This window comes from Serinus canaria, chromosome 18 (genome assembly GCF_022539315.1).
Source record: "Serinus canaria isolate serCan28SL12 chromosome 18, serCan2020, whole genome shotgun sequence".
NCBI lineage: Eukaryota > Metazoa > Chordata > Aves > Passeriformes > Fringillidae > Serinus > Serinus canaria.
In genome coordinates this window covers 6,310,155-6,337,268 of record NC_066331.1, presented here as the reverse complement: position 1 = coordinate 6,337,268, position 27,114 = coordinate 6,310,155, and the positions used below count along the sequence as shown (strand labels likewise).

General features: G+C 45.6%; 4 protein-coding genes across 6 annotated transcripts in view; 2 read left to right on the top strand and 2 right to left on the bottom strand.

Annotated features, from left to right (window-relative positions):
- JPT1 (Jupiter microtubule associated homolog 1) overlaps positions 1-19,333 on the top strand; it is a 25,786-nt gene extending 6,453 nt beyond the window's left edge. The window contains exon 5 of one of the 3 annotated variants that reach the window (XM_050981399.1): positions 19,305-19,333. In XM_050981399.1, the coding sequence (XP_050837356.1) occupies positions 19,305-19,318 (14 nt within the window). In that variant the 3' untranslated portion in view covers positions 19,319-19,333. The other 2 variants (XM_009094424.4, XM_050981400.1) reach the window with 2 other exon arrangements.
- NT5C (5', 3'-nucleotidase, cytosolic) lies at positions 4,986-11,593 on the top strand. Its single transcript, XM_009094423.2, has 5 exons — positions 4,986-5,261; positions 10,014-10,114; positions 10,199-10,259; positions 11,022-11,136; positions 11,217-11,593. The coding sequence occupies exons 1-5, from the start codon at positions 5,001-5,003 to the stop codon at positions 11,357-11,359; spliced, it is 681 nt and encodes a 226-aa protein (XP_009092671.2). The 5' UTR covers positions 4,986-5,000; the 3' UTR covers positions 11,360-11,593.
- ARMC7 (armadillo repeat containing 7) lies at positions 11,999-14,989 on the bottom strand. Its single transcript, XM_009094421.4, has 3 exons — positions 13,988-14,989; positions 13,763-13,906; positions 11,999-12,902 (listed from the first exon to the last, which is right to left on the bottom strand). Exons 1-3 carry the CDS (start codon positions 14,052-14,054, stop codon positions 12,565-12,567), a joined length of 549 nt encoding a protein of 182 aa, XP_009092669.1. The 5' UTR covers positions 14,055-14,989; the 3' UTR covers positions 11,999-12,564.
- SLC16A5 (solute carrier family 16 member 5) lies at positions 17,253-27,114 on the bottom strand. Its single transcript, XM_009094420.4, has 4 exons — positions 26,135-27,114; positions 22,846-22,989; positions 20,997-21,863; positions 17,253-19,405 (listed from the first exon to the last, which is right to left on the bottom strand). Exons 1-4 carry the CDS (start codon positions 26,352-26,354, stop codon positions 19,164-19,166), a joined length of 1,473 nt encoding a protein of 490 aa, XP_009092668.1. The 5' UTR covers positions 26,355-27,114; the 3' UTR covers positions 17,253-19,163.

The following is a 27,114-nucleotide window of genomic DNA, read 5'->3' as shown; positions in this document are numbered from 1 at the left end:
GCCTTGAGTAGGAGGATGTGGTTTGCTAATAGAAGAAAACTGCTCTAAGGGCTCTGCTGCTTTTCCTGGTGCTTGTTGAAACCAGCTCCCCACAGGGCAGAGGAGATCCCACAAACAGCAGGGAGGTGAGAAGGGCTGAGATGCCAGGAGGCAGAAATAGGGCTGCCTGGGATCAGGACAGCTGGCTGAAATTCGAAGTGCAAAGTGGCATTCCTGCTTTTTTTAAAAAGTTCACATTTTCACGGGTGTATTTGTCTTTTGGTTTGTTTCTGGCAAGTGACAGTGAAGGAAGTTCTTATCAAGGGTCAGGTGAAGCTATGCTGGGAGGTGGTTAAAAAACAAGTGTTTCATGGGATGTAACTGGGATTGATTGTTGTTGTGGCCATGCCTGAAAATTAAATTTTTTATGGTGGCCAAGATGAAATAAAAATGGCAAGCAAAGGTTTGAATAACTTTCACTGATGGTACTTAGGAAGGAGTAGAAATTAATGCCTCCTGGAAATGGTGCCTGTGGCAGATACCTGAACATCCTGATGAATTGTTAAATGGATTCCTACCATTGATTGCTTTGGGTGTTGTAGCTCAGTGGAGCCCAATCTCTCTGATCTGGCTGTCCCTCCTCCCCTGGATTTTCCTGCTGTAGGGTGGCAGACCTAGGCTGCTAACATCCCATTGGCACACCTGGGACTTTGTACTGGCCTTCTAGGGCTGTTTCTGGGGTTAGGACAGGAACAATGAACACACCTCCAAGCAAAGGCTGTCTGCTGACAAGTTCACAGCACAACCAGATCCTTAATAGGTTTATGTCATTAAAAATGTTTAATCTTTTGAATGTGGAATTTTTTTTCTATATGTAACTGATTATAAAACCCCAAGCATGTATCAGGTGGGAGGTATATATTTATTAATCAAGCCTGTCTAGGGTAAAAACACCACTTATTTTGCAGCAGGGCTCTTGTTTCCTCTTTTGGGCATCAGAGTTCCCAGTGGCTTGCAGTGCACTCAGCAGGGAGCTGTTTAAGGAATTAGACCCTTTCTGAGAAGGGAGGAGCTTTAATATTTTATCTGATCCGGTTGGTTTTACCACTTCACTCATCAGGTTGGCAAACTGAGCTTGATTATGTGGGAAATGTTAACGTTTATCAGCTACACAAGGAGCTACAGAAACTTCCCCCAAAGCCTCCTGTGCTGGTAATTCTTGTTTCTTTTGTGATTCAGGGGCAGTGTGAGCTGAATGAATGTGAGCAGCTAAGGAGAATCAGGCAGTGCCCTGACTGTACATGACCCACAGGAACGTGGAGCCTGGATCCTGCACAGTGCTGGGACTGTCCCCAGGCAGGGACATTCAGAAGCCCTTGCTGACTCAGCAGACTGGGACACAGCAGCTAGAGGAGCTTCAGGCTTAAAATGTGGTGTTAACCCAGCACAGCTGAAACAAACAGTTAATGAGCACAGCAGAGGATCTCTAGTGGAGATTATTCGTGATTCCATGGGGACTGTGCTCAGATGCTGGAGTTCTTTGTGATTAAAAGCATGGCTATAGGGAAGAGTCAGTGGGCACAAGTTGGGTTTTGGTGTTTCTGATAACATTTTGCATTGAAAAAAATAAACTAAGTTGACAGAGCATGTGAGGAAAGCTGGGGGGTAGGAAGAAAGCTGCTGGGGGTAGGAAGAAAGGAGGCAAAGGGTAGGACTTAGTAATTACTTTTCAGGTTGGAAAAATTAGCTATGGGAGATGATGCTGGAGGTGGTTTAATTCAGTGCTTTTGTCTGTGACCTGGAAAAGGTAATGAGCAGTGAAGTCTCCAATTTTGTTGGTGATACTACCTTTTTCAAGTAGTCAAATCGTGCTGATTGTGGGAAAATATCACTGCCAGAAGGACTCAGCTAAATGAGTCTGGCAGGTATAAAGGCAGGATAATCCCTGTGTAAGCAAGTGTAAAGTAATGAGTCCGGGCTGGGGGGGGATCCCCCAAAAACTAAACCATGGCAGCCTTGTGTTCAGCTCTGTGCTGTGGTGCTCCCAGGATCTGCCTTGAGTCCTTCCCCTTGAAATTCTTTGAGGTGTTTGGAGGTGCCAGCAAAATACTGAATGTCGTCAGGGAGAGGATGGAAAATTACATACTTTTTCCTGTAAACAATGGTAATACCCCCATATCTTGAATTGTGTACAGTCTTTGACCCATGAAGAGCAGGGGGTTGTAGTGGAGGTCGCAGGGAAATTTAAGGGGTGCAGTGGCTGCTCTGTGGGGGGAGACTGGAATAGTCACGCCTGTTCAGTTTGAAGAGAAGGCTGGGACAGGAAAATTGATCAAGATTGCTAAATCATGAAGCTTAAGCTGAATGTGCAGCAGTTCTTTGAATCCTCCCAACCCAGAATTAGTGATCATGAGAGGAAACAAAGGGGTCTGTTGAAAAGAGGTGATGTTCGTTTTTGTCCCCAATATCAGGGGCTGCTTGGTGCTGATTTGGGCCTTTGGCTCAGAACTGGTCATGCTAATCTGTAAAAATGTGAGATGCTGTACTCAGTTGTCAACAATGCCAGTACATTAGTTGTTTGCTCCAGTATCTAAAGTGCTTCCTGTGAAGAATTTCTTCTGTGCCCTGCCTTTACTTGTGGTTTGCTCAGAAGGATTTAAAATAAACTATCATGTGCTCTCCAGGGAGTGTACAATCAGAGCCTCCCCATGCATGGCTGTTCCCTGATGTGTCCTGTGTGAAGCCTCAGAATTGTGTCAGATCCTTTTCCCTCCGGTTAGGAAATTGAGGATGCAGTTTGAGCACTTGCTGGTGCTGCTGTGGCTGCCAGCACCTGCTCAGACCTGAGTGACAACGTCACAGTCACAACACTGACTGATTATATGTAGAAGACTTAAGCCCTAAGCTGCTTGTCATTAAAAAAAATGGATTGCTGGTGTCCCCTAATACCAGCTGGCTGAATGTGGCTCTTGCTGAAGGCCTGAGGCTGAGCTGTAAGGCCTCAGATTTGATTTGAGAAACACTTCTGAGGGCTGAGTCTGCCCTGCCAGTGGGTGACAGCATTGGAGTGTCTGTACCCCTGGACAAAACTGACAGGAACTGAGCTTCCATCTGAGCCAGCCAAACATCTGGCTCTCATCATCCACATCAAACTCTTTAAAAGCTTCTTTTCTTCTAGAAAACACTGAGGCTGATGTAGAAGCTGCCCCAGGTCAGAGTGAAGAAAAGTCCCTGCCTGCTGCACCTGTTCCTAGCCCAGTAGCACCAGCACCTGCACCCTCCAGGAGAAATCCACCCGGTGGCAAGTCCAGCCTAGTGCTCGGTTAAACCTTTCCCTTCCTGACTGTTTTGAACTTGTGTCTGTTTTCTTTCCCCCGTGCTTGTGAACTGCACAACTTGAGCCTGACTGTACATCTCAAATTTCTTTCATTAAAAAGAAGCACTTTATGTACTCCATCTTTTTTTTGAAATTAAGGGTTTTTTTCCACTTCTGTCCTGTGTTTCCACCAGATCTACTGGAAGTGACATGAGTGTTTTCTAGTGATAGACTTGAGGGAAGGCTTTATGAAGTATTGTAATGTAATTCAAAAGAGAGTAGCTTGGTTCTAAGTGTGCTTAGAGGGTTTTTGTACTGAAAAATTTTTTTTTTAGAACCCCTTAGCTTTACAAGGGTCTAGAATCCTGGTTAACCAGGCCAGCAAACAATCAGCAAGAGCAGTCCCTCCCTCCACATGTGGGATTTAGGTATCTAAAAGGCTTCATTGACTGCATGTGGTAAATGCCTTGAGCCCTGCTGTGCCATATAAATCATTAAGTGGTTAATGTACACCATGCTGCCTTTAAAAACAAAATAAATCTTGATACTGGACTACTATGACACAGGGTCTGTGCCAAATAGAGGGCTGATGACCAGAGCCACCTGGCCTAGTGCTGGGAAGGGGCTGATTCAGACTTTATGCAGTAAACGCGGAGTGGATCATATAAATAAGAATTACGGGGCATTTTTTTTTACAACTGACTTAATGCTGTGCATGATTATGCTGGTGCTTGACCATGAGGTGAAAATCTCATCCTTTAAAGTGTGTGTTGTAATTTCACAAAGCTGGATTGTTGCTTAAAAGTAAATAATATAGAAATTTTGAAGCAGTGTTTCCTGTGTGGGTTTTATTTCACGGGTTTGGTTTTGCTTTGTTCTCAGTTGTCCTTGTCTCAGCCATCCTTCCCTGCTCTAACACAGGATCCTGAGTTCTTACACCTGGTTTGAGGTTACCACCATGTGCTGGCTTCCCCTGAAGAGAGAATCTGACTTATCTCTTCATTTTTGGCTTCTAGATCAGAGATCTGTGGAATATGGCTTGATTTATATTATGGTTTATCCAAAACACTGTTTTTTCTCAAGAAAACTGGGAAAAGTTTATTTTCCTCATTAAAAGGAAAAAAAATAGAGGACCCTGAAAAGGGAGAGGGTGGAATTGAGACCAAACCATGAAGTTCTCTGCTGTTCCAGAAGGGCTCTGCTGCCCAATAAACCACAGCAGAGGATCTCTATGGAGCTGCTGTGTCTGCTGGTGCCTGAAAGCACCGTGGCTTTCCACATCACTGCTGGAGAAGCCCTGCCCTGAGGTGCTGAACCTACCGAACTGGATTTGCTCTGACCTGCTCCTCCTGTCCTCCCTCCCCGCTGTCGCCTGTAGCTGATGTGCACCGTCCTGCGCCGACTGCACAGAGAGCATGGGGAATAACCCATAAATTAATATTTCATTTGCAAGCCTCGTGCCCAGGGGGGCTTGTTAATGCTCCTTGATGGCTGCTGAGGCTCCACTGTGCTCCTTTCTCCTCGGGCCGAGGACCTGGCAGCCGCGTCCCGGCCACTGCGGGGTACCGAGGGATGACGGGGGGGTGGCCTTTGTGGGTTTTTGCTCTATTCCCGCTGCAGCCCTGCCCTGTTCCCACGCGTCCTCCCCTCGAGGCGTTGCGCGCCCGCCCCTTCATGCATATTAATGAAGCTAATATGCATATGCATGAGCGCTCTCGCTGTGCGGGACCGGAGGCGCTGCGGCCGCGTGTGCCGGGAGCGGCGAGCGGGCTCCGGGCTCAGCATGGGCAGCGTGGCCGCGCCGCTGCGGGTGCTGCTGGACATGGACGGGGTCCTGGCCGACTTCGAGGGCGCCGTGCTGCGGGAATTCCGCGCCCGCTTCCCCACGGAGCCTTGCGTGGAGCTGGAGGAGCGCCGGGGCTTCTCGGTGCGGGAGCAGTACCGCAGCCTGCGGGAGGACCTGGCGGTGAGTGCGGCTGCGGGGCCAACACACCCTCCCCACCCCGCTGGAAACCTCTCCCTGCCCACCGGGCTGCGCAAAGCTCAGCGTGGGACCAGTGTTTTTTTAAAAAAAAGCCTTTAATTTATCTGCAGGTTTTTTTTGTCCATGAATACCTAGATGGGATTCGTTTAAGGAATATTCGAACAATAAGTCATATTTGTTTATGTAAGGTAACCTAATTCCTGCTTACTGATTATATTTACGGGTTCCTAGTTCCAGGAACTTTTGACCATCAATAGTCATCGATCAGAACTCTGGCAGTTTGGGGCCTGTAGAAATGCTGACTGGATTCATACTCCTGTCTATCAGCCAGTGGCAGGAGCCTGCACTTTTCTATAGGACAGGAGGGAAATGAAATTGTCATTTCTTAGCAGTAGAAAACCATCAGGCTCAGTTCATGGTCTTAAAATGAGCAATAAACTTCTAGGGAAAGTGTTCAGCCCAGCCTGGATCAGCATCTGTTCCATCTCCTTACAGAGTCCTCGACTGTCCTGTGGTGACCAGAAGGAAGGGTGAAGTCTGGATTTACAGTATTTGTAATTTTGTTTTGCAGATCTCTCTGTTACTCATTCAGCCATTAGCAAGCATTAAAAATAGCAGTTTGCATGGATGGAGGGTGTTCCAGCTTTCTCCTGCTGTTCCTGATCACAAGCTGTGCACTCTGCTTGTCAGGGCATGCAGAGGGAATATGAATACAGGATTTCATTCTGTACAAACTCAGATAGAACATATATAGTTCTTCTCCTGCCTATGGAGCAGTGTGAGCACATGCAGGGTGCTCAGGGAGCTTTAAGTTATTGTTCTGCTGCAAAGCAAGAGCAGGAACATGAGTAGGTAAAGGAGAAGATGGTTCAGTGAATGGTTTGATGGCAGAATTCCCACACACACATCCCTCTGTAAAGGGCTGGCTATCCTGGAGGAAGTCACCGATTATTAGGACACAAATTAAGGCTGCATGAAACACAAAATTAGAAATACTGTGAATCCAGACTTCACCCTTCCTTCGACAGCCTGCTGACCCAGGCTGTGCTGAACACTCTCTGAGAAGTTCATTGTTGATTTTAAGATCCCGTACCGGGCCTGGGAGTTTTTTACTGCTAATAAATGACAATTCACATTCATTTCACTCCTGTTCCATATTGAGGTAAAGGCTCCTGCATTAGAGTAAGGGGCAGGAGTGCTGGATCCAGTCAGCATTTCCACAGGCTCCACACTGCTGGAGTTCAGATCAATGACTATTGATGGTCAGAAGTTCCTGGAAGCAGAAATATGTAAATATAGTCAGTAGACATAAATTTGGCTATTACATTGCATTAACAAACATGATTTTTTTGTTTAAATGAGTGTTCCTTGAATGAATCCTGTGGGGAAAAAAAAAAAAAGAGTTGCAGGTAATTCAAGGAAGGGGTCTTGACTTTTTATTTTTTTCTTTTTGGAAGGGCTACAATCTGATCTATGAGAAAATTGCCCTTTGTTCTATTTCTGGAATCCTCACTCTCTAATTTGGTTCGTGCTCATCCTGTTCCTCCCCAGACCTTAGGTGTGGCAATGAAATAACCAGATAAGTGGTTTGGATCCCAGCACACCAGCAGTGGCAGAAAGCTCTTATCTTGCTGTTCGAGCCTGACTTCCTAAGGAAATAAGCTTTAGGGAGCTATGTTGTGTGTATGTCTCCTTCAGTAATCTCTGGGGCTTTGGGCTGGTTTAGGTATCTTTGGCAGAACAATAAAGTTAAAGGTTTAAATATATGAGGCTCCTTTGGGTTTTATGTAAATTCCATCCATTAATTTAAAAACAGAGTCCTTGTTTGTTCTGCTATGGCTCTATAGAGTGTCTGTGGGACAGGAGAATCCCTGTGGAAAGTCTCTTCTTGGCTCCAGCTGCAGGGAAAGCTTTGGCAGGAACCAGCAGCCCTCACCGGGCAGTTTGTGGGGCCATGCAGGGAAATGGAGCCTGCAGTTTGTCAGTGCTGAAAGGAGGGGGTCAGCTGGACACCAGGGGTCAGCTGGACACCAGGCTCTTTGTGGCAGGTGTCAGCTGTGTCTGTCCATGAACTTCCAGGGTGTGGATATTCTCCTGGCAGGGTCTGGGAAGTCCTGTGATGATGATTTATGCATCACCTCCTCCTGAGTGGTGTTCACGCTTAGTTGCTGCTGAGCAGCTGCCCCTTAAAACTTGAGCCATTACTTTGTTTTTGTTTCTGTTTTGATTGCAAGTTGATAATTAATTCCACACTGTAAATCAATTTTATTTAGAAGGACTTCTAATCCATTTTATTTAGTTGAAGATTTTTTCACTGCACTTGCCTACCTGCCCTCCTGTGTGTGTGGCCATTTTGTTGGTGGGGATTTCTTCTGGCTCCAGGCAGTTTCAGGAAAAGGATTCAACATCCCCACCAGTGGTAAAAATGTCTAGAATTATTTTGAAGTCCTGCAAATGGGAAAGCATAGGGACAGATGTAGTTTTGTATCCAAACTGTTATCTTACTAACGGAAGTTAAAAGGAAACGTTCAGCATTGGTGGCATGAACATGAGAAATGAAAATGGTTTTGCTTTCTTTTTCTAGTCATTTTTTTTTTGAGAGGAAATGGCTTCTGGTTCCAAGAGTCATCAAATCAAATTTCTTTCTCCAAAAAAGCCCGCCTTTTTTGTGATGTGGTGGAAACTTGCCAGTTTCTGGTGTCTTGCTGAAGGATAAAAGAGCTTTCAGACATGAGCCCCAAGTCTGTAATTCAATCTCCTTGGAAGAGCTCCAGGGAATTGTTGCTGGGATCAGGGAGGCTTTGCATGGAAACAGAGTTCTGGGCAGATCTGATTGCCATGTCTGAACCTAGACAGGCTGCTTAACTTCTTCTGATCTGCGTGTGAAATCAGGCAGTGCTTCCAACTTTCTGGCTGTTATTTATGAGTATTTGTAGGTGGTGATAACTGAGTGAGCTTCAGGATCTGGGAGTCTGGCTTAATGCTCAGTCTTCCTCACTGCTGCTTAATTGAAATGGGTTTTTGTTGATGTTCCACTGGTGATATCAAGCAAGGAGACCTTCAGCTGTAGTCTAAAGAGCTGGACACTTCTAAGCAAAGGCTGCAGCCTGCCTTTGAAGAATACTAAACAAGAATTAAGTTTTCCAGACTGTTCAGTGGCATGAGAATGTATGACTTTGATGTTTGTGGAATAATGCTGCTTTGACACCTCTGAAGTTCGCTATGTGACCCCAAGGAAGTTAAGATTTGTGTGTCTCAGGGTAAAGAGATATTGGAAGCTTAACCTCTCTGTCTGAAGGTGAAACCTAGGCCTGAAAGGGCCTCAGCCCTCGGTGCTGCTGTGGGTCCTTTGCCATGATGGGATGTGGGATAAGGAAGGGGAAAACCCATCAGCTGTGACCTGCTATGAAACACTCATTTAACACAGGCAGTCACCAGGGAGCAATTCTTAAAATTAACTAACCAGAGCTGGATTCAAACCAGTAAATTTCCTAATAATAAAAGGTGTGAAAATGTCTTATCAGTAAATGAAGAAGAAAAAGGACTGGAAGGACAGTCCTACGTGGAAATTGCCCTGGAAATACTGCTCTTCCTTTCATAGATTAAAGATACCACTGTACTGTATCATATTAAATACTTTTTTCTCCCATTTTTGGATACATTAGACTGGGATAACATCGCTCCTCCAGAAATCTTGATTCTTTCCTGTTTACATTCACTTAAAAATGATTCTTCCTTTCAAGCTAACCTCCTTCACCACTTGTTTATCATTAATTTCCTCTCTGGTTCATGTGACATTCCACCTGCCTGTATGGAAGACGGGTTTACACCAAGAGCAGGTGCAGACACAAAAGGGATGAAGCCCTTAATCACAGAGCTCAGCCCAGTGCTGAGCTCGGGGAGTGGAGCAGTGTCCCACAGCACTCTCAAACCCAGCCCAGATGGGGCTAGTGGGCTGCACAGATCACCTTTCACAGAGCCAAAAGTTCTTGGGGAAGCACAGGGATCACCTGTGAACTTCGTGCTGCAGTCTCTGACTCTTTGGAGCAGACTTTGCATCAGCCCATGACCACAGGGGAGCAGCTCCATCCAGGCTGGGGCCAAGGCTGCCTGCTCCTTCAACAGTATTTGAAGCGGGTGGTTGAAAATCAAAAAAGCAGCTAAGACATGGAGCTTTCCCAGCACTCTCATCCTCATCCTTCCCTCTTGCTGAAGGGATTCCCCCCAGGTGTGGCTGTGCTGGCCAGGCCATTGGCACAGTCACCTCTGTACCCTGTTTGCTCTGAAGGAAAAGGAGGCTGATGGGCAGTGCCCGTGTCTGCCCACCCATCCCTAGTGAATTCCTGAGCCCTCAGCTAATCTCAGCCAAATGGGACAGAGGAGGAGAAGCCTCCAATTTGTTCTTTTGGTTTTCACCAGAGTCAGCTGAAAGACACCTGCTGGTAAGGGGTGGGGTGGGAACTCTGCCTCCCTCAGCCCCCCCAGAGACTCCAGTGGGTTAGGGCTGGTTGAGGGAGCAAAGCCAGGCCAGGGGGAACTCTGCCTCCTCATGAGCCACCAGAAAGTGACTTTTCCTTCTTGTGTGCCCAAGCTGGACCTTTCCCAGAACCCAAAGGTGAGAAATTTTATAATTCACTCCCAGGGGGAAGAAGCATCAGGCTATTACACCGGGGGTGACTGGAGAGTGCTATGACAGAGCACAACCACTGCTTCATGGTCCTCTGTCTCCTGCAGGCCAAAGTAGCCAGTGTCTATGAGTCACCTGGCTTCTTCCTAGACTTGGATCCAATTCCTGGGGCCCTGGAAGCTGTGCAGGAGATGCTCCACATGCAGGAGTAAGGACACTTTGCACCCTGCAGCCCTTTTCCAGGATCTAACACACTTTCCCCTGACTGCTGACAAAGGCTATTTCTTTTCAGTACTGAAGTCTTCATTTGCACAAGCCCTCTCCAGAAGTATGAGCACTGCATCGTGGAAAAGGTGGGAGAGAATTGTTTTTATTGGATTTAATGCTGCTTTTGCAAGGCCTTGCTGTTTCATACTACCCAAGTTGGAGCTACTCTTTTTTAGAGACAGTAGCTGCTCCAGCTGCCAGGCTTCCCTCAATCCCTGTCTGAGGGATAGGTTCTCACACACAGAGCAGTAACTCAGGACAGGGAATCTCCAAGTGCTACATGGTGCCAGAATTGCTGTGGAGCACGTGAGCCCTGGGTTCTTGGAGCTGGGCTGGGACCAGCTTTGTCAGCAGGTGACAACAAAGGACTGTTGTAGTGTGACCCACAGGGATGGAGTATTCCCAGGGGATTCTACTCTGGAGAACCACCAACCAAGAAAACCTATTTCAGTCTAAATCTGGAGCCTGAGATGTCCCAGAAGAGGTCAGGGGTATGTAGAGGAGGCTGTAGTGTTGGAATAAATCCTTTTTGCCTGTGGTATGAGAATGGAAGGGGGAACTTTGATCACTGGAATGACCTAGATGGGTACAACCTGTGTGCTCTGGGCAAGCAGCCAGTGCTTCTCACAAACTCAACAGTTGGGCCCAGCCAGGACAGTACTGAGTGAAGGCTGTCACACAAACCGGTTTCTTCAGCATCCTGGGCCACAGCCAGTCTCCATGTGGGGATTCCTAGACACAGATAAGGTTTACAGGGGGAAGAAATTGCTCTATTAGGGCTGGTCTGACAGGAGTGATGTGCCAGCTGAGAGCACAGTGGGATTTTCTCTTGTTCCTTGTCTCTGCAGTATAAGTGGGTAGAGAAACACTTGGGACCCACGTTTGTGGAGCGGATTATTCTGACCCGAGACAAGACCGTGGTGGCTGCTGACCTGCTCTTTGATGACAAGGACACCATCCAAGGTTTGAACAGCATTTCCATGGTTGGCTGCTGGCTGGGGAGCTGATACCAGCTGATTCCAGCTTTCCCCCACTTCCCACAGGCGCGGAGGCGAACCCGAGCTGGGAGCACATCCTGTTCACCTGCTGCCACAACAGGCATGTCCAGCTGCCGGCCCCACGCCGGCGCCTGCGCTCCTGGGCCGACGACTGGAAGGCCATCCTGGAAAGCAAGCGCAGGCAGTAGTCCAGGAAGGGGATGCTGTGCTCTTCCCACTGCCAGGAAACAACAAGCCCACCCCCTGCCATGCCCAGGAGGCACTGTCACCATAGGGATCAGCCATAGTAGAAATGAGCTGCTCCTGTCAGACACAGTGCTCTGGGTTTCTGGAAGATTTCTCTGCACTGTTAATCTCTGTAGTGTTTTGGATGTTTGCTGTTGGAGAAGAGAAACTATAAACTACAAGCAGCTGTGGTTGGATTTTTGTGTGTGTTTAACCTCACTCCTGTTTGGTCTGTGGGGGCAGAGGGGAGAGAAGAAGAGGAAGAAGGCTCTCACACGTGAGCAGATCCAGTCCGGGTGTCTGACAGGAAGCACTGGGCTCAACAGTCAAACCTTTTATATTTTATCTATTTAGCCACTGTGGTTATTAGGTTTTTCCTTGCCTCATGGCTGATTATGAAAAGAGACTAGGCTGGCTTCGATTTCTTGGCCTGTGTGCTTCTCACACAGAAATCATTACACAGCATTTAAGTTAAGTTAATGTTTTATTAACCAAAGCTTTTACAAGACAGCTGTTCTCATGAGCCAGACTGCCATGAGCCCCCCCCCCCTTTTTTTTTTTTTTAATTACTTCACCTTTCTCACCACTGGTAATAAAAGACAAATTACTTCTTAATTTATAGAGTAGCTACAGCCTGCCCTATGTAGTGATTCCGTAGCTGGCTGCCTGTGCCATGATTAGAGGATGGCATAACTAGTACCACAGGGATGGAAAGATTGTGAACTCCAAGGGCAGGGAAACTCCTTTCTCTGCAGGAGGAATATATTTCTGTGACATTTCAAGTGACACTAAGTATCAACTCAAGTCACTGTCACGGAAGCTGAAGGGGAGAGGTGTAGCACAACTAGCCAGGAACCGGAGTGGATATAATTCTGCCCAATAACCCAAGCAGAACACACCCCTCATTGCTGGGAAGGGTTGTTTGTGCAAGCCAGGTGCTGAGCTGCACTTGGCAAAGCACGTTCCAGTGTGCAGCCATGACCTGCTTTATTTTAAATATCTGGAGGCTTAGCAGTGTGCTTGGCCCAGCTGTCGTGTTACTGTTGTTCCTTCCCGTTTGTTAACCAAACACCAGCACTGGTGGGACCAACTCCCCTCTTTAATGCTGCTCTTGACCTGCTGAGCAGAAAGTGAGAACAGCAGGAGGTTCTCCTCTCCGCAGCCCTGCTCAGTCCTTGGGCAGAGGAATGCCCACTGCCGTGTGCTTGCTGAGGTTCCTGGCCTCCTCCACCTGTGGAGGGCTGCAGTAGTCCTGCAGGAAGATGGAGGCCAGGTTACTGAGGCGCGTGTTGGCCGAGAGCGAGAAGCGGAGCATGCACTCCACCACGGGCAGCGCCGTGGTCTGCGCGCGCGACCGCGGCGTTGTCAGGAACATCAGCGTGGTCACGGCTGACACCACGGTCTCCTCGTTGGAGCTGGACAGGCAGTTAATGATGGGCTCCACCCCGTTGGCCTCCAGAATATACTCTTTGTTTGTTTTATCCAAGCACAGGTTGCAAAGACCACCTGGAATGGCAAGGGGAAAGTGTCTGCAGTGATGCAAATTCACCGCTCATCCTGTTTCTAACATCCAGATCTTCTGTATGGATAGAAAATTTTTAACGATTCCCTAGGCCATGTGTTTTGGTTGTTTCCAACGATTTTCCACCAGCACACCCCTCCTATGTGTCATTAGAGGGCACTGTTACTACTGCACATAACTGCTTCCACAGAATGATTCCAGGAATGCCCACTCATCCCTAATGGAAGACACAAACCAGCAGTTTATTGCAGGTGCTATAGAAAGCCAGAGAATGGAGGTAACAGAGTAGTCAAGAAGCACAGAATGTCTGCCACTTGAAACTCTGAGATGCAGCCACAAGCCTTAAAAATCAAATCCATTTAGTATCATCTCACAGAAACACTCAAGAGCATATGGCCCCATAGCTTATATTCAGACCATGAAAAATTGTGGTAAGGCAATTTCTCAAAAGATTTATTAAAACTGTCAAGTAAGTATTCTATAAGACCAGTTGCCAATAGCTGAATGGTTACATGGATCTGTACAATGTACCTGGCAAAATTTATGCATTAGTGACTGCTTCTCTAGAGGGGAGATTTCAGTAAAAAATTAATTAGTTAGTGTTTAGGAAAAAAACCCCAAAATCCTTTCCAGAGAGTGTCTTCATTAAGATCTGTAAGGACATGGAAGACACACCTGCCTCTGACTTCTCTCCCATTCTGCACTAAACGAGGATTTATCAGCACAGCGTGAGTTTGTTTTTGGAGCCCTGCGTGCACTTAGGGCGGGTTAGCGACCAAACGGAGAGCTAGGCCCGCTGTCCCCTGCCCAGGTGACAGCTGAGGGCGCTCGGGGCAGTCCTTACCCATGGCAAACTCCACGAGGGTCTCGTTGTCCTCGGTAAGCATATCGAGGAACAGGTCCAGCACCTGGAGCTGCCGGAGATACTCGTAGTTGCTGGGATCGTAGGCGAAGTTGGCCAGGTTCGCCAGCACCTGCTCCTTGGCCTCTGCAGGGGAAAAGGAAAAGGGTCGGGGGTGTGAGGAAACGCTCGACACGGAGAGAGCGAGCGAGCAGCGGCATTTGTTACCTGTGCTGTCCGTCACCTGGAACTCGGTGACGAGCGCCTGCAGGTACTCCAGACGACCGAGTTCCATCAAGGGACACCGCACCGGGCAGCGTCGGCTCAGGGATCGGGTGTACCGAGGAACGGAGACGAACCGGCCGGGTCAGCGTGGCCGGAGCAGCTCGCCCGCCGCCATTTCGTGGGCGGGACAGGGCGGTGCCATCTCCCCTCAGGAGGAGCGGGAGCGGCCGCCATTTTGTGGGCGGGGGGTAGCTCTACTCCTCTCAGGGGAGAGGTATGATCTATAATGATATACTGTATATAAAAATGAATGAGCCTGTGTTGGGATATTTGAATGTCTCGTCATATGGCAGAGCTTTGCTGTTTAAACGCTTTTATAAAGCAGTTAACCTTTCCCACTGATTACTTAAATAATTTTCACCTCTGTGTATGTTTTGGTGTTCCATCCCAATGCTGTTGCTCTTGCGGTAGCGCTGCTCCTGGATCAGTCCCAGTTTAAATACCAGGATTGCAATTCATGAAGCTGAGGGAGAAAAGGTAAAAAGAGGGAACAATACTTGCACAGTAAGGGAAATTATGTGGGGAAAAAAAAAAAAAAAGGAGAAAAGCTAGGGAGTGAATTAAAAGACCAGGAGGTGATTTCATCTTGGTTGTACAATGGTTTGGGCACAGAGCAGAGCAATTCCCTTGTCTTCAAGTAACACAGCTCAGTGAAACCACCACAATTTTATGTGTTGCAAGAGAGTTCAGTGATGGTGCATGTTGTGCAAATATACAAGGTGAAGGTTAATAAAGATCATAAACTGTGGGAGTGGACCCTGTAGAAATTTGTACTGCTTTTATTGAAGCAATTATGTGCATGGCTGTTCTTCTGTGGATCAGGCAAGGAACTGGCCGTGAGAATATGTTGTCTTTTGTGTTATCTCAAATGCAATTGATTTTCATATCGAGCAAATTAGTCGTGGACTGCTCCACATGGCACCAGTGACAAGAGTGGTGGTCTGATAACCCACACAGCCGAGGGCACTGAAAAAGCTGCCCATGACTACTTATAAATAGAAAGGTGAGCAAAGAAGCTTCACTGAATGCAGTAATGCTAAATATTTTAACATTGTAACGGTGTGGGAAGACGCAGAACATGAAAAGGAAGATATATATTTCTATCTGGTCTAAAAGTTTAAGCCAGGCTAAGTGCTAACAACTTCAGGTCTTAGCATGATTATCAGCTGGAGTCGTTATGTATTTATGTGTATATCTAAATCTATACACGTATTTATCTGCATATTTGAGTATATCTATCTGAAAATGATCAGCAAAGGTACTACAAACTGTGTCTATATTAGAATGTCTTGCTACTGTTGTAAGAAATCTCTTCTAATGGGTGCCTTTGTAAGTGCTAAGTGTTGCTATACTTTAAAGCCTCATCTGTCATTAAAAAGAAGGTGAATGAAAGCAGGAGCAGAGATGGGATGTGGGAAAGAAGGAGCAGAGAAAGCAAACACAGGCAGCTAGTCCAGATAAACAGAGCACTGCTGGGATTGACTAATAAGGGGGGGGAAGCTGTGTTTAAAAAGGAAAAATGCTTTTACTTCTGTTATAAGAACTGCATTTACCCACCAAATATTGGCTGTATAGTTTGATGGTCTGAGTGCTCCAAGTGCTGGGTGTTGGCTAGAGCAGTTCCCAGAGCAGGGGCTGGTCTAGCCAGGGTAGTCACAGCTCCAGGGGCTGTTCTGGTGACATCCATAGCACACTGAAGCCAGAATTGAGGAAATTTTAATTTCTAGTAGCTGTTTCTTTTCTTATAGCTACTAACTATGTCTGCAAACAGCAAGCCAAGCTCCTAAATTAAGTGATTTTGCACTTCAGAGGTGTCTTAGAGTGTGTAAGAGTGCTGTAACCTTTATTTGGAGTTTATTGCTATTAAATATGAATCATTAATATTAAACTTTCCCAAGTATTATCCTGGCAGAGAATCTTAGGCTTTTAAGGATCATGATCTTGCAATACTTCAGTGTGAATTTCCCAGTGTGAATGTTTCATTTCAGCGAGGAAAGATGTTTCTAGCCAAAATACTTATCTTGCAATGGTCAGAATATCTTCAATGATAAGGGGGCAGGGGAGGGGCAAGAGGGGTCAGGGGGAGCAGGGAGCATTTAATTCTGGTCAGTTTTTGTGGCTCTGCGATTTCTCATTTGTAACCTGGCTGAGTTATTAGTGTTTGTCCCAAATTAAAGCCAGGGTTGTTTTACTCTCTACAGGTGTTAAAGAAACTGCTTCAGTGAGGCTGTGGTTGCCTTGTGTAAAAGGCTGACTTTAAACTAATGAGAGGAACCTTTATCTCTTTCTTTTCCTTCTGATCCCCAAAATTCCTAAGGACTGAGTGTTGCTGCCTCTGTAGGATCCCTCTGAGGGGGAATATTTATTGTTCTATAGCATGCTCAGGTCTCTCCTGTTATCCTTGGCCAAGCTCCTGCAAGAGGAGACCTGTGGAAAGGAGAGGAAGTGGGTTGTGTTCTCTGTCATGGGAAGTAAGACATCATATTCACCTTGGAAACACAGCATAAAATGTTACTTCTTGTCTGCTGAGGATTTGCTTCAAACCTGTGGGTTGTAGATTACTTTTAAAGGGTCTGTGGAAAGTAACCAGGGAAGACAACCCTGTTTTCAGGCTTAAGTTCTATTAGAAAGGTTTCAGTCAGCAATTTGAGAAATGTTAAAATAACAGGTTTGTGAATTGGTTGTTTTTCTTCCCAGAAACCTCCCTCTGCACCTGCGAATAAGTCCCAGTGATAAGTCTGGGAGTACCAAAAAGCACTTTTGAAAAGCACTCTCCTTGCCTTCCGTCCTAAATTATCTTGTACAATCAAGAAAGTATTAAAACAGGTGTCTTTGCCTTGGTAGAAGGAGGAGCTGATCTCTGTGTCAGCTTCAGCTGATGAAGATTTTTTGGTTTTGCCCTGTACATTTCCTTTTTTATGAAGCAACCAAGGCAAAAGCATTACAGGTGGATCAATTGGCTCCGTGCAGGAAGTGCCTTCCGTTGCTCCTTCACCTAACCTTTGTTTCCTGTGAGGAATTTTGGTGGATTGTAGCTTGCACTATATCTTGCCTATTTTGCCCATGACATTTTGTAGCAGTGGGAGGATCTGGGGCCACATAATCTCATATTTCTGTAAGAAAACAGAAAGGGAATATAGAAAAGGAATATCGAAAGGTGAAAAGAATTTAAAATTTAAGAATTGCACACAGAGAAAATGACAGCCTGTTCAGTTGCTTAGCTCTTTATTTGCAATAGCTAGAAGAAATTTTGGACTTAATCCCTTTTTATTGCTTTTTTGTGAGAAAGTCCCCTCATTTTCCTAGGAATGTACATCAGTCTCTTTTGGTAAACTGAGAAGCATCAGTCCCTGTTTACTTCATAGTTATGGACCATGTAAGCATTACATAAGTTAATAAACACATGTGAAGAGAGATCAGATATGTTTCTCTCCCCCTAACCATCTTACTTAAGTATAGGTTTGATCAGGAAACGCAAATCCTCCTGGGTCTGTTATACCAGGGCAGTATTGGAGAAGATACTGAGCTCCTGAGTGGGAGCAGGAGCCCTTCTGAAGAGCTCTGTGTAAAAGGCACCTGTGAAGCCATTGTAGTCTCTGAAGACCTTGTAATCAATTTTCCAATGGTTTCATCCAGAGTGGAGTTTTTTAAATTGATTTGTTTGTTTGGTCTGTGGAGCTCTAATGAAAGTTGTGGGTTTGTCACTAGGAATGTGATAGGTCAGTTCTCCAGATAAGCACTGCAGCTGAGTTTGATATAACAGTCCTTAGACAGGCACTGCAGTTCCATTGAAAGCTGTTACTTCTTCTGTTTCACTCCCATTTTGTGCTTTCATCTTTTTGATTGTGTTGGATTATCTTTATCTGCGTGCTTCATGAGCTGTTACCCTCATCTGTTGGATCAGGGATGACACAGAATATGAACAGTTGGTATCTTGAGCTGATGCTGAGGCTGCTGCAGCCATTGAGCAGTGACGAGCCTAAATCCTGGGAATGTGGCAGAGAAAGCCACTTACAGTCGAGGCTGTATGGATACAAAGTCAGCAACACTGGCTTTTCTCAGTATGCTTTCCCCACAGATTTCTTTTGAAGTTCTGCTTGTGCTTATAAGAAATACAAGTTAGGTTTGTACAAAGTTCTCTATAATGAGAATGCTGGTGTAATTAGGCTCAAAAGTCTAAGATAAAGAACTGAACTGATCTCCACAAATAGGAACTACAGTTTCTTTGTATTTTGCCCTATAAAAGGATGCATATCCCTTTTCTTAGGTCTGATATCACCCTCCCTGCTCCAAATGGGTTCCAGGTAGTGCTGAAGTGTGTTTACATGAGCCATGAATCCTCTTTTATGATATATTAAACTGCACTTCAGATATCAGTAGTTATACAAAGCAGGCACTCCAAGGCATGGTGGGTTGTTTTGGGGGCTTTTTTTTTTTTTTTTTTTTGAGGCTCTGGAGTTGAATTTTGAGGCTTTGAAACTGTCCTTGGCTTGAAGAACTCCTGTGTATGCTTCATAGGAGAAAACAGTTGATCTTACTAGAGATCTGTCTCAGTTCTACAACCCACACAGCTGCTTTTGTATAATATTTAGAGATGTAGAAAATAATAACACACTTTCTGTGGAAAGTGTTTGACTTGCCACCGCCAACATGGGAAGCAAACAGGAAGCCTGTGTACCAAAATTGCATATTGGGTTGAGGCAACAATATTTCTTTGGGAAGAACTACCCATTAATACATGTTATCCAGTACTTCCAACTGGAATGTCCTTGTGAAATTCCAGTGACTTCTTAAAGGTGGTGACTTAACCCAATTGAACTAACCCAGCTTTTGTCTCCTGTTGCTGGGTCCCATGGCTGTTATCCTATGGTTTGTTTTTGGAGAGCTCAGATCTCTTTGTGCTTCATCTCCTTGGCTGGTGCTGGGTTCTGTGCTGGGCCCATGGTCTGGATCACTGTCTTGGAGTCTGACAAGGCCCTGTGGAGTGCAAGTGCAAAAGGAAGATGACAGTGGTGGAAAGCAGACTGTTTTATTCTGATCTGCCATCAGTGTTATCAGTGTTGTGTTGCTTTGTACAGACCACTTCATGGCGTTGCACTTTTCCTCCCATCTTTTATTTTCATATGCTTGTGATGTACTCAACTGCTGGAGGGGATTGACTTACAGCCTTTGTTTCTGTCAGCATTTCACTGTATTGATATCTGAAAGGATTGTCCAAATGTGCTTTGGAAGCCTCTCTCAATTTGTTTTTTTTTTCCAGAGCACAGAAGCTGACCCCCATAAATAATGCAGCTGATATCAGGAAGAAGCTGGAGTTGTAGAAGACGTAGTGGAAATCACTGGTTATGTCTACCAGGAGACCTGAAATAGAAGTCATAGCTTAGCCAAAGAGAAGAGGCACATTAAAGGCATTCATTTACATGAATGTTAAACCTGAATCATTCAGCAAACTGCCATATACAAAAGACAACCATTCTCTGATGAGTTAAGTTCTCTCCTCTGCTCTGGATTCTAGTGGCTGTTTAGTTTTTTTATTTGTAGTCACAAATCAGGTGATACTTCTGTAGAAAGTATTTCTCAATACACAAAAAAATCAGGAAAGAAAGGAAATTGTAATTTTTTCCCCAACCTGCTGCTTTATTTCATTTGTTCAGCAGAGGACTCTTGTGCCACTCAGTGGCTTTTGGAATGAGTGACCCTCTTACATCCTAGGGCAGAAAACAGAACAACTAGATAGAGAAATAGGTCAGAAATTTACATGGTAAGGTCACCAAACTGAACATTTGTCTCTAATCCTGTTTAATGAAGGATAAGGAAATTCATAGCACGGCAAGATTATAACTAACATTAGGTGACCTCAATATAAACCATTTAAAAATGTGAGATATCAAGAGACTCATTTAACACTAATATTAGAGATGGAAAAGTGATACTTCGGCCAAATACATGATGCCTTCCATAGGCTGTTTATCAATGTGGAAATACTGGAATAATGTTAATTTGCTTGTATTTTTCAGTCAAGATTGGTGATGTTGCTTTCCATGGTGTACTTTTCTGTAGATTTTAGGACTACAAACAAAAATGGAGCTTTTACTGTGCTTTTTATTTTGCCTATCTGCTGCTCCTGTCAAAGATGACCAAGAAGGGACTTTTTTTGCTCTTTGAGAGAAGTGACTAACACGCTAATGCCAGGGAGTACGCTGAAATAAACTGCATGTTACCACCACATTATTGAACCAGACATAATTTTCCTGCTGAGTAGCCACAATTCATTGTCTGGAGAAGAGAACTAAAGCATGAACTGAGGCTGACATGCTCAGGTTGACATTTGTAGTTTGTTGGTCTTTTGAATTTACTGCAGGAGCAGGTGTGTCTTGGACAGGTCACTTAGTGGCATTTGGAGTGAACTGTGAATAATTTATTGGACTGAGAGTCATAACTAGCTCCTTTCTTGTCTCCAGAGAAAAATTAATATTCTCCATGAACTTGGAAAAAAGACTTAACAAAAGCTTTTACTGTGGGGCTTTTGAATAATGTAGGACTGGTAATAATTGTGAACACAAATAATTCATCTAATGGGATGTTCACAATTTCTTGAGACTCCATGGATGAAGCAATGCAAACTGATAAAAAGGTGAAGAAGTTCGTAGTTATTCCTGTTGGCTTCTTGCCACTGGAAAAAAGCTGTCATTGCTCCCATATATATCAGATCACATACCAAGTGAGTAATTTTCAGTGTGATCTAGATGCAGCTGTAGAAATTACTTTCCAGCTGTCAAAGGAGACTGATGGTTCTTTTCCATCCCTACCTTTTATACTGCTCCCTTTGCATGATTCACATACACCATGTGTCTGGAAACTCCCTAATTCCTCTTCTTGGTGCTCCTAAACACTTGTCACCAGTTTCCAAACCACCACCTTTGCCCCAGCCAGGTTTCATAGCCTCTCTCACCTGTGAGCGGGGGCCCGATGAGGAGGGTGGTGCTCTCTAGGATGGTGAAGAGCCCGAGGGCACTGGAGAACCTGTCCATCTCCACCACATCCATCAGCACCTGGAATGTGAGCGCCCCGACGCCACTCATGGCTATGCTGAGGATGATGCAGTAGAGGATGAGCACACTGAACTCAGCTGAAATGACACAGATGAAATTGCTGAGCCCGCAGAGGAGCACGGCCAGGCTGAACAGGTAGATGCGTCTTCCTGTGAAGACTCTGTGTCCTGAGAGCAGCCCTGTGAGAGGGCGGATGAAGATGTTGATGAACCCGATGATGGAGATGAGGAGGGCTGCCTTGCGTTCCTCCACCCCGTTGTGGATGGCATAAGGCACAAGGTAGATATGGGGTAAGGCAAACCCCATCATCATCCAGGTTACTCCAATAGTGTAAATCTGGTAACCTTTGTTTTGACAGAAGATGTCAAAAGCCAGGTACTTCTGCAGCATCTGGAAGCATTTTGTCCTTTTGGTGTGCTGCTGGAGTGTGGGGCGGTGAGGAGATGCTCCATTGGATAGCTGTGCCTCTTCCGCTCTGCTCCCTGGCTCCTCTTCGGGCTTGGCAGACTGCGGAAGTGACCCTGATGCCAGCTGAATGGGTCTCATGATGGCTCCACAAACACAGCCGTTCAGTAATATTCCTCCAAAGATGAGGAAGGTGTTTCTCCAACCCATCTCATCCAGCAAGTATTGAGACAGCAGCGGCCACAGCGTAAAACCGAGGGAGACACCGGTGGAGGCCATGGCATTGGCCAGTGTCCGCCACCGTACGAAGTAGTAGCCCAGCACAGTCACTCCTGCCTGGAAGCTGAAACATGATCCCAGACCTAAAGATGAGAATAAATGATCTCTCTTTGTGGTCTTAAAGGGTGAAAAGAGCCCAGATTCAGGGTGTACCCACAGATGATTTCATCTGCCATTGAAGTATTTTCTGACCTGCCAGGCCACACAGCCCCCAGAGATTGATTAATACTCAGAAATGCCACACCAGGGATGAAGAAGGATGTTACATGTAAATTAAACTATTTTTGTTCTTGGGTATAGTAAATATACTGATCTAAACTGACGTTCTTCTGGTACACGCTGTAATTTCTAAAGTTGCTATGGAATTGTTTATTAAAAGCTTGGGTTTTATACCACATGCAATGAAAGTGCTGCTTTCCTGATGCTTTCATCAGGGCTGAGGGAGTTGCTTGTTTTTCTCTCTATGCAGTGGCCACTGCTTAACTTGCAAGATCCAGCAGGAATGGTTCCAGAGTAAGGAATTAATTTCCCTGTGTTATTAAAAACCAAGAGTTGAACGTCAGTTACATAGGAGAAATATTTGGAAAGGAAAAGTTCCCATCTGTTACTTCGGTTCAAAACCAACAGGGTCTTTTGTTAGAAAAAGATGTCTCCATTTTCCCCCAGTCTGGGAGTGGTGAAATACAAGCTCAGGGAACCTGAGAAGGACATTATCACAACACATTATGTTCCAAGATTGGAAAAACAACAAAAACCCTCCCTTCTTGAAAGACAAAAGGCTGAGAAGCTACTAAAAAGACCAGACATCCTTTTTCTCCATTTTACCCTCTGGAGACCTGTAGCTTTTTCCAGAGAGAAGCACTTCCCAGTGAGCTTGAGTGGGTGAGGTGTGTGCTAAAGGGGTGTGAAGGCCAAGTCTAGTGGCTGTAGGATTTCTCCTGTTCTGGGAGGCTGTTGAGTTCTCTTGTTTCACAGATGAGTGGAAAAATGTGACTACTTAGCTGGGGCTCTCCCATTTCCCTTCTCCAGCACAGCAGCTGAGTTTCCTTGCTCTCTAGTACGTACCAGTGATGAGGCCAGCTGTGAGGTACAGCTGGCTGATGGACTTGCAGAAGGAGCTGGACACCATTCCCAGCCCACTGAGCAGCCCACCCAGCATCACCACAAACCTGCAGCCAAACTGCTTCACCAGGATGCTGCAGAGGGGCCCTGGAAGTAGAGAAGGGAAAGGGAGGCAGTTAGGAAGGAAGGAAGTATTTTGTACCTGCTGGATTGCTGCAATTATCAAATGATGTAGTCTAGAGACCCTGAAGGTTTTCCCAGCAGCTTAATGTAGTGGGGGAGACAGGAAGAGAAAATATATTCCATGATCCTCCCAAGTGCTTGGCCAGCTTGTTGGCTGAGGTGAAGTCTGTGATCTGCTGGGATTTTGACCATCAAAGTAGGATGTGATGGATTTTCATTAAAACCCTTGGAAATGGACTTCTGGTGGTTCCATGAGATTATGATAAATTACTTGTTTGATAATGACATTTAACATCCTTCATTTTGGGGCAGGGAAAGATTAGTTCATACCTGCAGCCCACCAGTGGGAATGTGCTTCTTTCTGCATGCTCTGGGAGAAGAAGATCTGAAGGTAGCGTTTCTTTTCCTGTTCCCTTGAGGATCCTCAAGGTTTTCCAGGTTTTGTTAACTTTTTTTCCCAATTCTGAACACTTAAGGTTATGGAAGCAAATGCAAAATTACTGCAAGCTGCAGAATTAGGAGTCAGTCAGTGTAGGGAATATAACCTGTGGCACATTTGTGACCTAAATCAACCTCTGTTTTGAAATAAAATCCACACAGTCAAGTGAACAGTGGAACATTATTAAAATTAGGAGTGCAGCTGTCTGTATTTTGATTTGCTTGGGAGATTTTCACCTCAGACTTCACTGGCCTTTGAAAAAGTGTCCAGCAAATGTGACTGGATTATTTTGCCTCCTGCTGAAGACATTAAAGATGGTACTGATGTTTAACTAGCTCAAGAAGGCATAAATTGAACACCATAAAATTAAGAGATTGGCTCTAAAAACCATAAGGGTTTGTCATGATTAGTTCCTGGTTACCTGTTGTCTGGGTTTCAAATATTATTTCTCACTTGCCTGGGGCTTTTGTGCTTTCTTTTGCAAGAATAATATCAACAAAAGTGCTGCATTTGTATGAGTTAGTGCAGAGTGTTCTGTATGCATGGATATCTAGGAGCAGGAACCTGTAACAGCCTGAAATCTCCTTCTGGACACCGATGTAGCACCCTAGGTCTCTCAAATTATCTTATAACAAAATAACTGTTAATGGCTTTTACCTAGGAACATAACACCGATAATGGAATATGTCTGGCTGAGTTATGAGCTATTGTTTGCCCTGTGCCCTTCCCCATTTCCTTCAATAGCTCTCCTGCATGGAACCTTCTCCCAGTACTGGCTGCTCTGGGAATAGGCTGCTCTGCCCATTTCCCTTCCTCTTCCAATTTCTGCAACAAATAAATTTTTTTCCCCTTCAATTCCTCTGAATTAAAAGGAATAAATGTGAAGAGAGTGGCACCTTTAAGAGATACTGGTGATGGCAGCATGCAATTTTGGGACAGATTTAAGTGCTGAAATGTAACCAGAGAACCTGAATCAAGTAAAGCCTGGCCCCCTCCAAAGGAGGTCAGAAGTTGCAGCAAAAGCCATATGTGCTTGGCCTCAGAGGGAAGCTTTGATCTCTGTTTATTTTACTTTTTTTTTTCCTTACAGTTTATGTTACTGCTGCCTCTTGCTACTGGGGGAAAGAATAAGCCCTCCTGTGCTCTAACACCCTACAATAGGAGACATAACTGGCAAGCAAAGTACAACTCTCTGGCTGTGCCCTGACAAATTCTATTGTGAATATCAACGCAAAGCTATTCTTTCCTTATCTAGTTTATAACTTTTGGATCTATGTATTGGCTGTCTTTGTATTACCTTTTACAGTGGTTCTAGCCTCCTACACAAAAATTACTTCATTGAAAATGACAGGATAATTGATATTCTTGTGGATACTGCCAGAGTTGTCCTTCCTGGACATGCTGGGACCAAGGTGCTTCTGAGACCGTTTCCCAGAGCCAGCAGGTCCCAGTTGGATCCTTCCCACTAATGACAGAAGGATCACAGGGGCTGGAAAGCAGGATGGTGAATGCCCAACAGCTTCCAAATTCCAAGCCCCAAGGATATTTCTGCTGACTCTCAGTGGTGATTCCTCCCCTTGTCGCTTCCCTCGACATCTCTTTCCATCTGCATCTTGATATTCTGGACCCAGCTGTTTCTGCTAAGGTGCAAACTCTCAATTCCATGCAGGTGGTTGCTGGCCATATCCTGCATGGTACAGACTGAACCTGCCATAGCCTTCACATCAGTGTGACTCAGGGCTCTGGGATTGTTTTTTTTGCTTTATAATGTGGAATCAACTTTCACCAGCATTGGAAGGGAGCAGGAATTAACTAAGGGAGAAGCTTGGATACATGGGCAACACGAGGAACTTTCCTTCTGTTGCCTGGTAGGGTTTGAGATGTCTGTTCATCAAATAAGCTCAGGGTTTGTATGGGTCACAAAGCACACACCACTAACTGGGAAGCCCTTGAGCTGCTGGGAATTTGGTTTTCTCTCTGCAGAAAAAGAATCCCCAATTCTGTGTGTGGAATCTGGGACCACTGCCCTATGCTGCTCCCATATTTTTTTTGAGGGGAAAACCAGTGATTCATTCCAGTATCCACAGAGCACAATGCTCCTTCCAGCCCTGCAGCTGCCTGACCCACATTCTGCACTGCTCCAGCCCTGCTCACATCCACCCTGATGCCTGCGTAGGTGTGTGCTCCATGCCACCGTCCAAGGAGCTGCTTTTAAGGCTTTGCCTCAGCTGGCAGCACTGAGGAGCTGAGCTTTTGGCATCTCTTCAGCCACAAAGAACAGAGCTGTCATGTGGCATTTGGAAGGAGATGTGCTCTCGTGGACAAGATGAACCAAGAAAGCACCGTAGCTCCAGCACTAAGTGCTGGCTTATTCAAAGAGCTTCTGTGAGAAATAACTATGTTTTTGCTGATCTGGAAAAACTGGCCTGAGAAAGGGACTTGCCTTCTTTGACCAGGGGTCTTGGCTGACTCTGAGAGTGACAAAAGGGAGCATGGAATCTGTTAGCTTTGGACTGTGGGATCCAAGTGTCTTGGAAATGCTGTGTAATGCCAAACAGCCAGTCCCTTTCACCACCTGCCTTAATGAAATGCTGAAATATCCTCATTACATCCCCCCACCAACAGCACAAGAGCAGGAGGTGGTGGAGGCCATTCCCTGCCGTCACTCACCCCCTCCATGCAGCATGGCCACCATGATGGACGGGAACCATGATGTCTCGCTGTTGCTGGCCTGGAACTCGTGCTGGAGGTCCGTGAAGAAGACACCAATGCAGCAGGGGAAGCCCAGCGTCAGCCCTTGCAGCACCACTGCAGCTAGCAGGACCATCCATGCCCATCCCTGGTCCTGGGGCTTGGCAGTGCCATATCCTGCTGCTTCTCCTTGGGACATGATAGCTCCGTTCTCCTCTAAGTCAGTCTGCTAGGGAAGGGAGGGCAGCTACCATGCAACTCTCAGCCCAGTGAACAGGCCTTCAGGAAAGAGCTGATGGTGTTGCTGAGGCTCAGAGCACCAGTGAGTCCCACGCCTTTCCCAGCTGACACTCTTGACTTCTTGCTCTGCATTTCTTCCAGCACCTCCCTTCCTTCTCACTACAGGATCCTGGCACCAGATTGTTTAAGGAACCTCTGCCTTCTCCTTTTATATTTCACAAGACTGTGACCACAGCCAGGTAGAGGACAGGACCACACCTCCTCTGAGGTATGAATTGGCTTTACCTAGTTCCGCCCTTATTTTCCCTTTCACCTGCTTTCATCATATGGAGTCCCCTTGCTGGCAATTGCTAAGGTCACTCAGTCCCTATGCCAAGGAGGAAAAACTGCAAATGCCAAGCAAAATAGAAACCTATAAAGGTTCTGTGTCACAGCAGAGCTCAGTGTGAACCTTTCAGGAAAACTACACCTACGTACAAAGTGCTGGTGGTGAAAAAACATTTTAAAAGCCATTAATTAATTAGAATCCAGTGATGGCAGAGAGGCTTTTGCTTTACCTCTAGATCTTGAGCTGCTTCTGAGAGATCCAAGTTTGGATTTCTCTGAGACTGACAGAAACATATAGCAATAGCATTCCGCATCCTCTCCACATGAACAAACATGCACAAAATAATAATCTCTGGCAGCTGGATGAGCTCAGAAAAAGTGCCCATAAGGTC

Coding starts and splice junctions, on each gene's coding strand:
- NT5C (XM_009094423.2), top strand. CDS start 5,001: ATGAGCGCTCTCGCTGTGCGGGACCGGAGGCGCTGCGGCCGCGTGTGC. Junction 5,262..10,013: donor GCCTGCGGGAGGACCTGGCG/GTGAGTGCGGCT, acceptor TGTCTCCTGCAG/GCCAAAGTAGCCAGTGTCTA. Junction 11,137..11,216: donor TGACAAGGACACCATCCAAG/GTTTGAACAGCA, acceptor CACTTCCCACAG/GCGCGGAGGCGAACCCGAGC.
- ARMC7 (XM_009094421.4), bottom strand. CDS start 14,054: ATGGAACTCGGTCGTCTGGAGTACCTGCAGGCGCTCGTCACCGAGTTC. Junction 13,907..13,987: donor CCAGGTGACGGACAGCACAG/GTAACAAATGCC, acceptor TTTCCCCTGCAG/AGGCCAAGGAGCAGGTGCTG. Junction 12,903..13,762: donor CCTCGTGGAGTTTGCCATGG/GTAAGGACTGCC, acceptor TTGCCATTCCAG/GTGGTCTTTGCAACCTGTGC.
- SLC16A5 (XM_009094420.4), bottom strand. CDS start 26,354: ATGTCCCAAGGAGAAGCAGCAGGATATGGCACTGCCAAGCCCCAGGAC. Junction 21,864..22,845: donor CACAGCTGGCCTCATCACTG/GTACGTACTAGA, acceptor TCTCATCTTTAG/GTCTGGGATCATGTTTCAGC. Junction 19,406..20,996: donor CATCGGGCCCCCGCTCACAG/GTGAGAGAGGCT, acceptor CTTCTATTTCAG/GTCTCCTGGTAGACATAACC.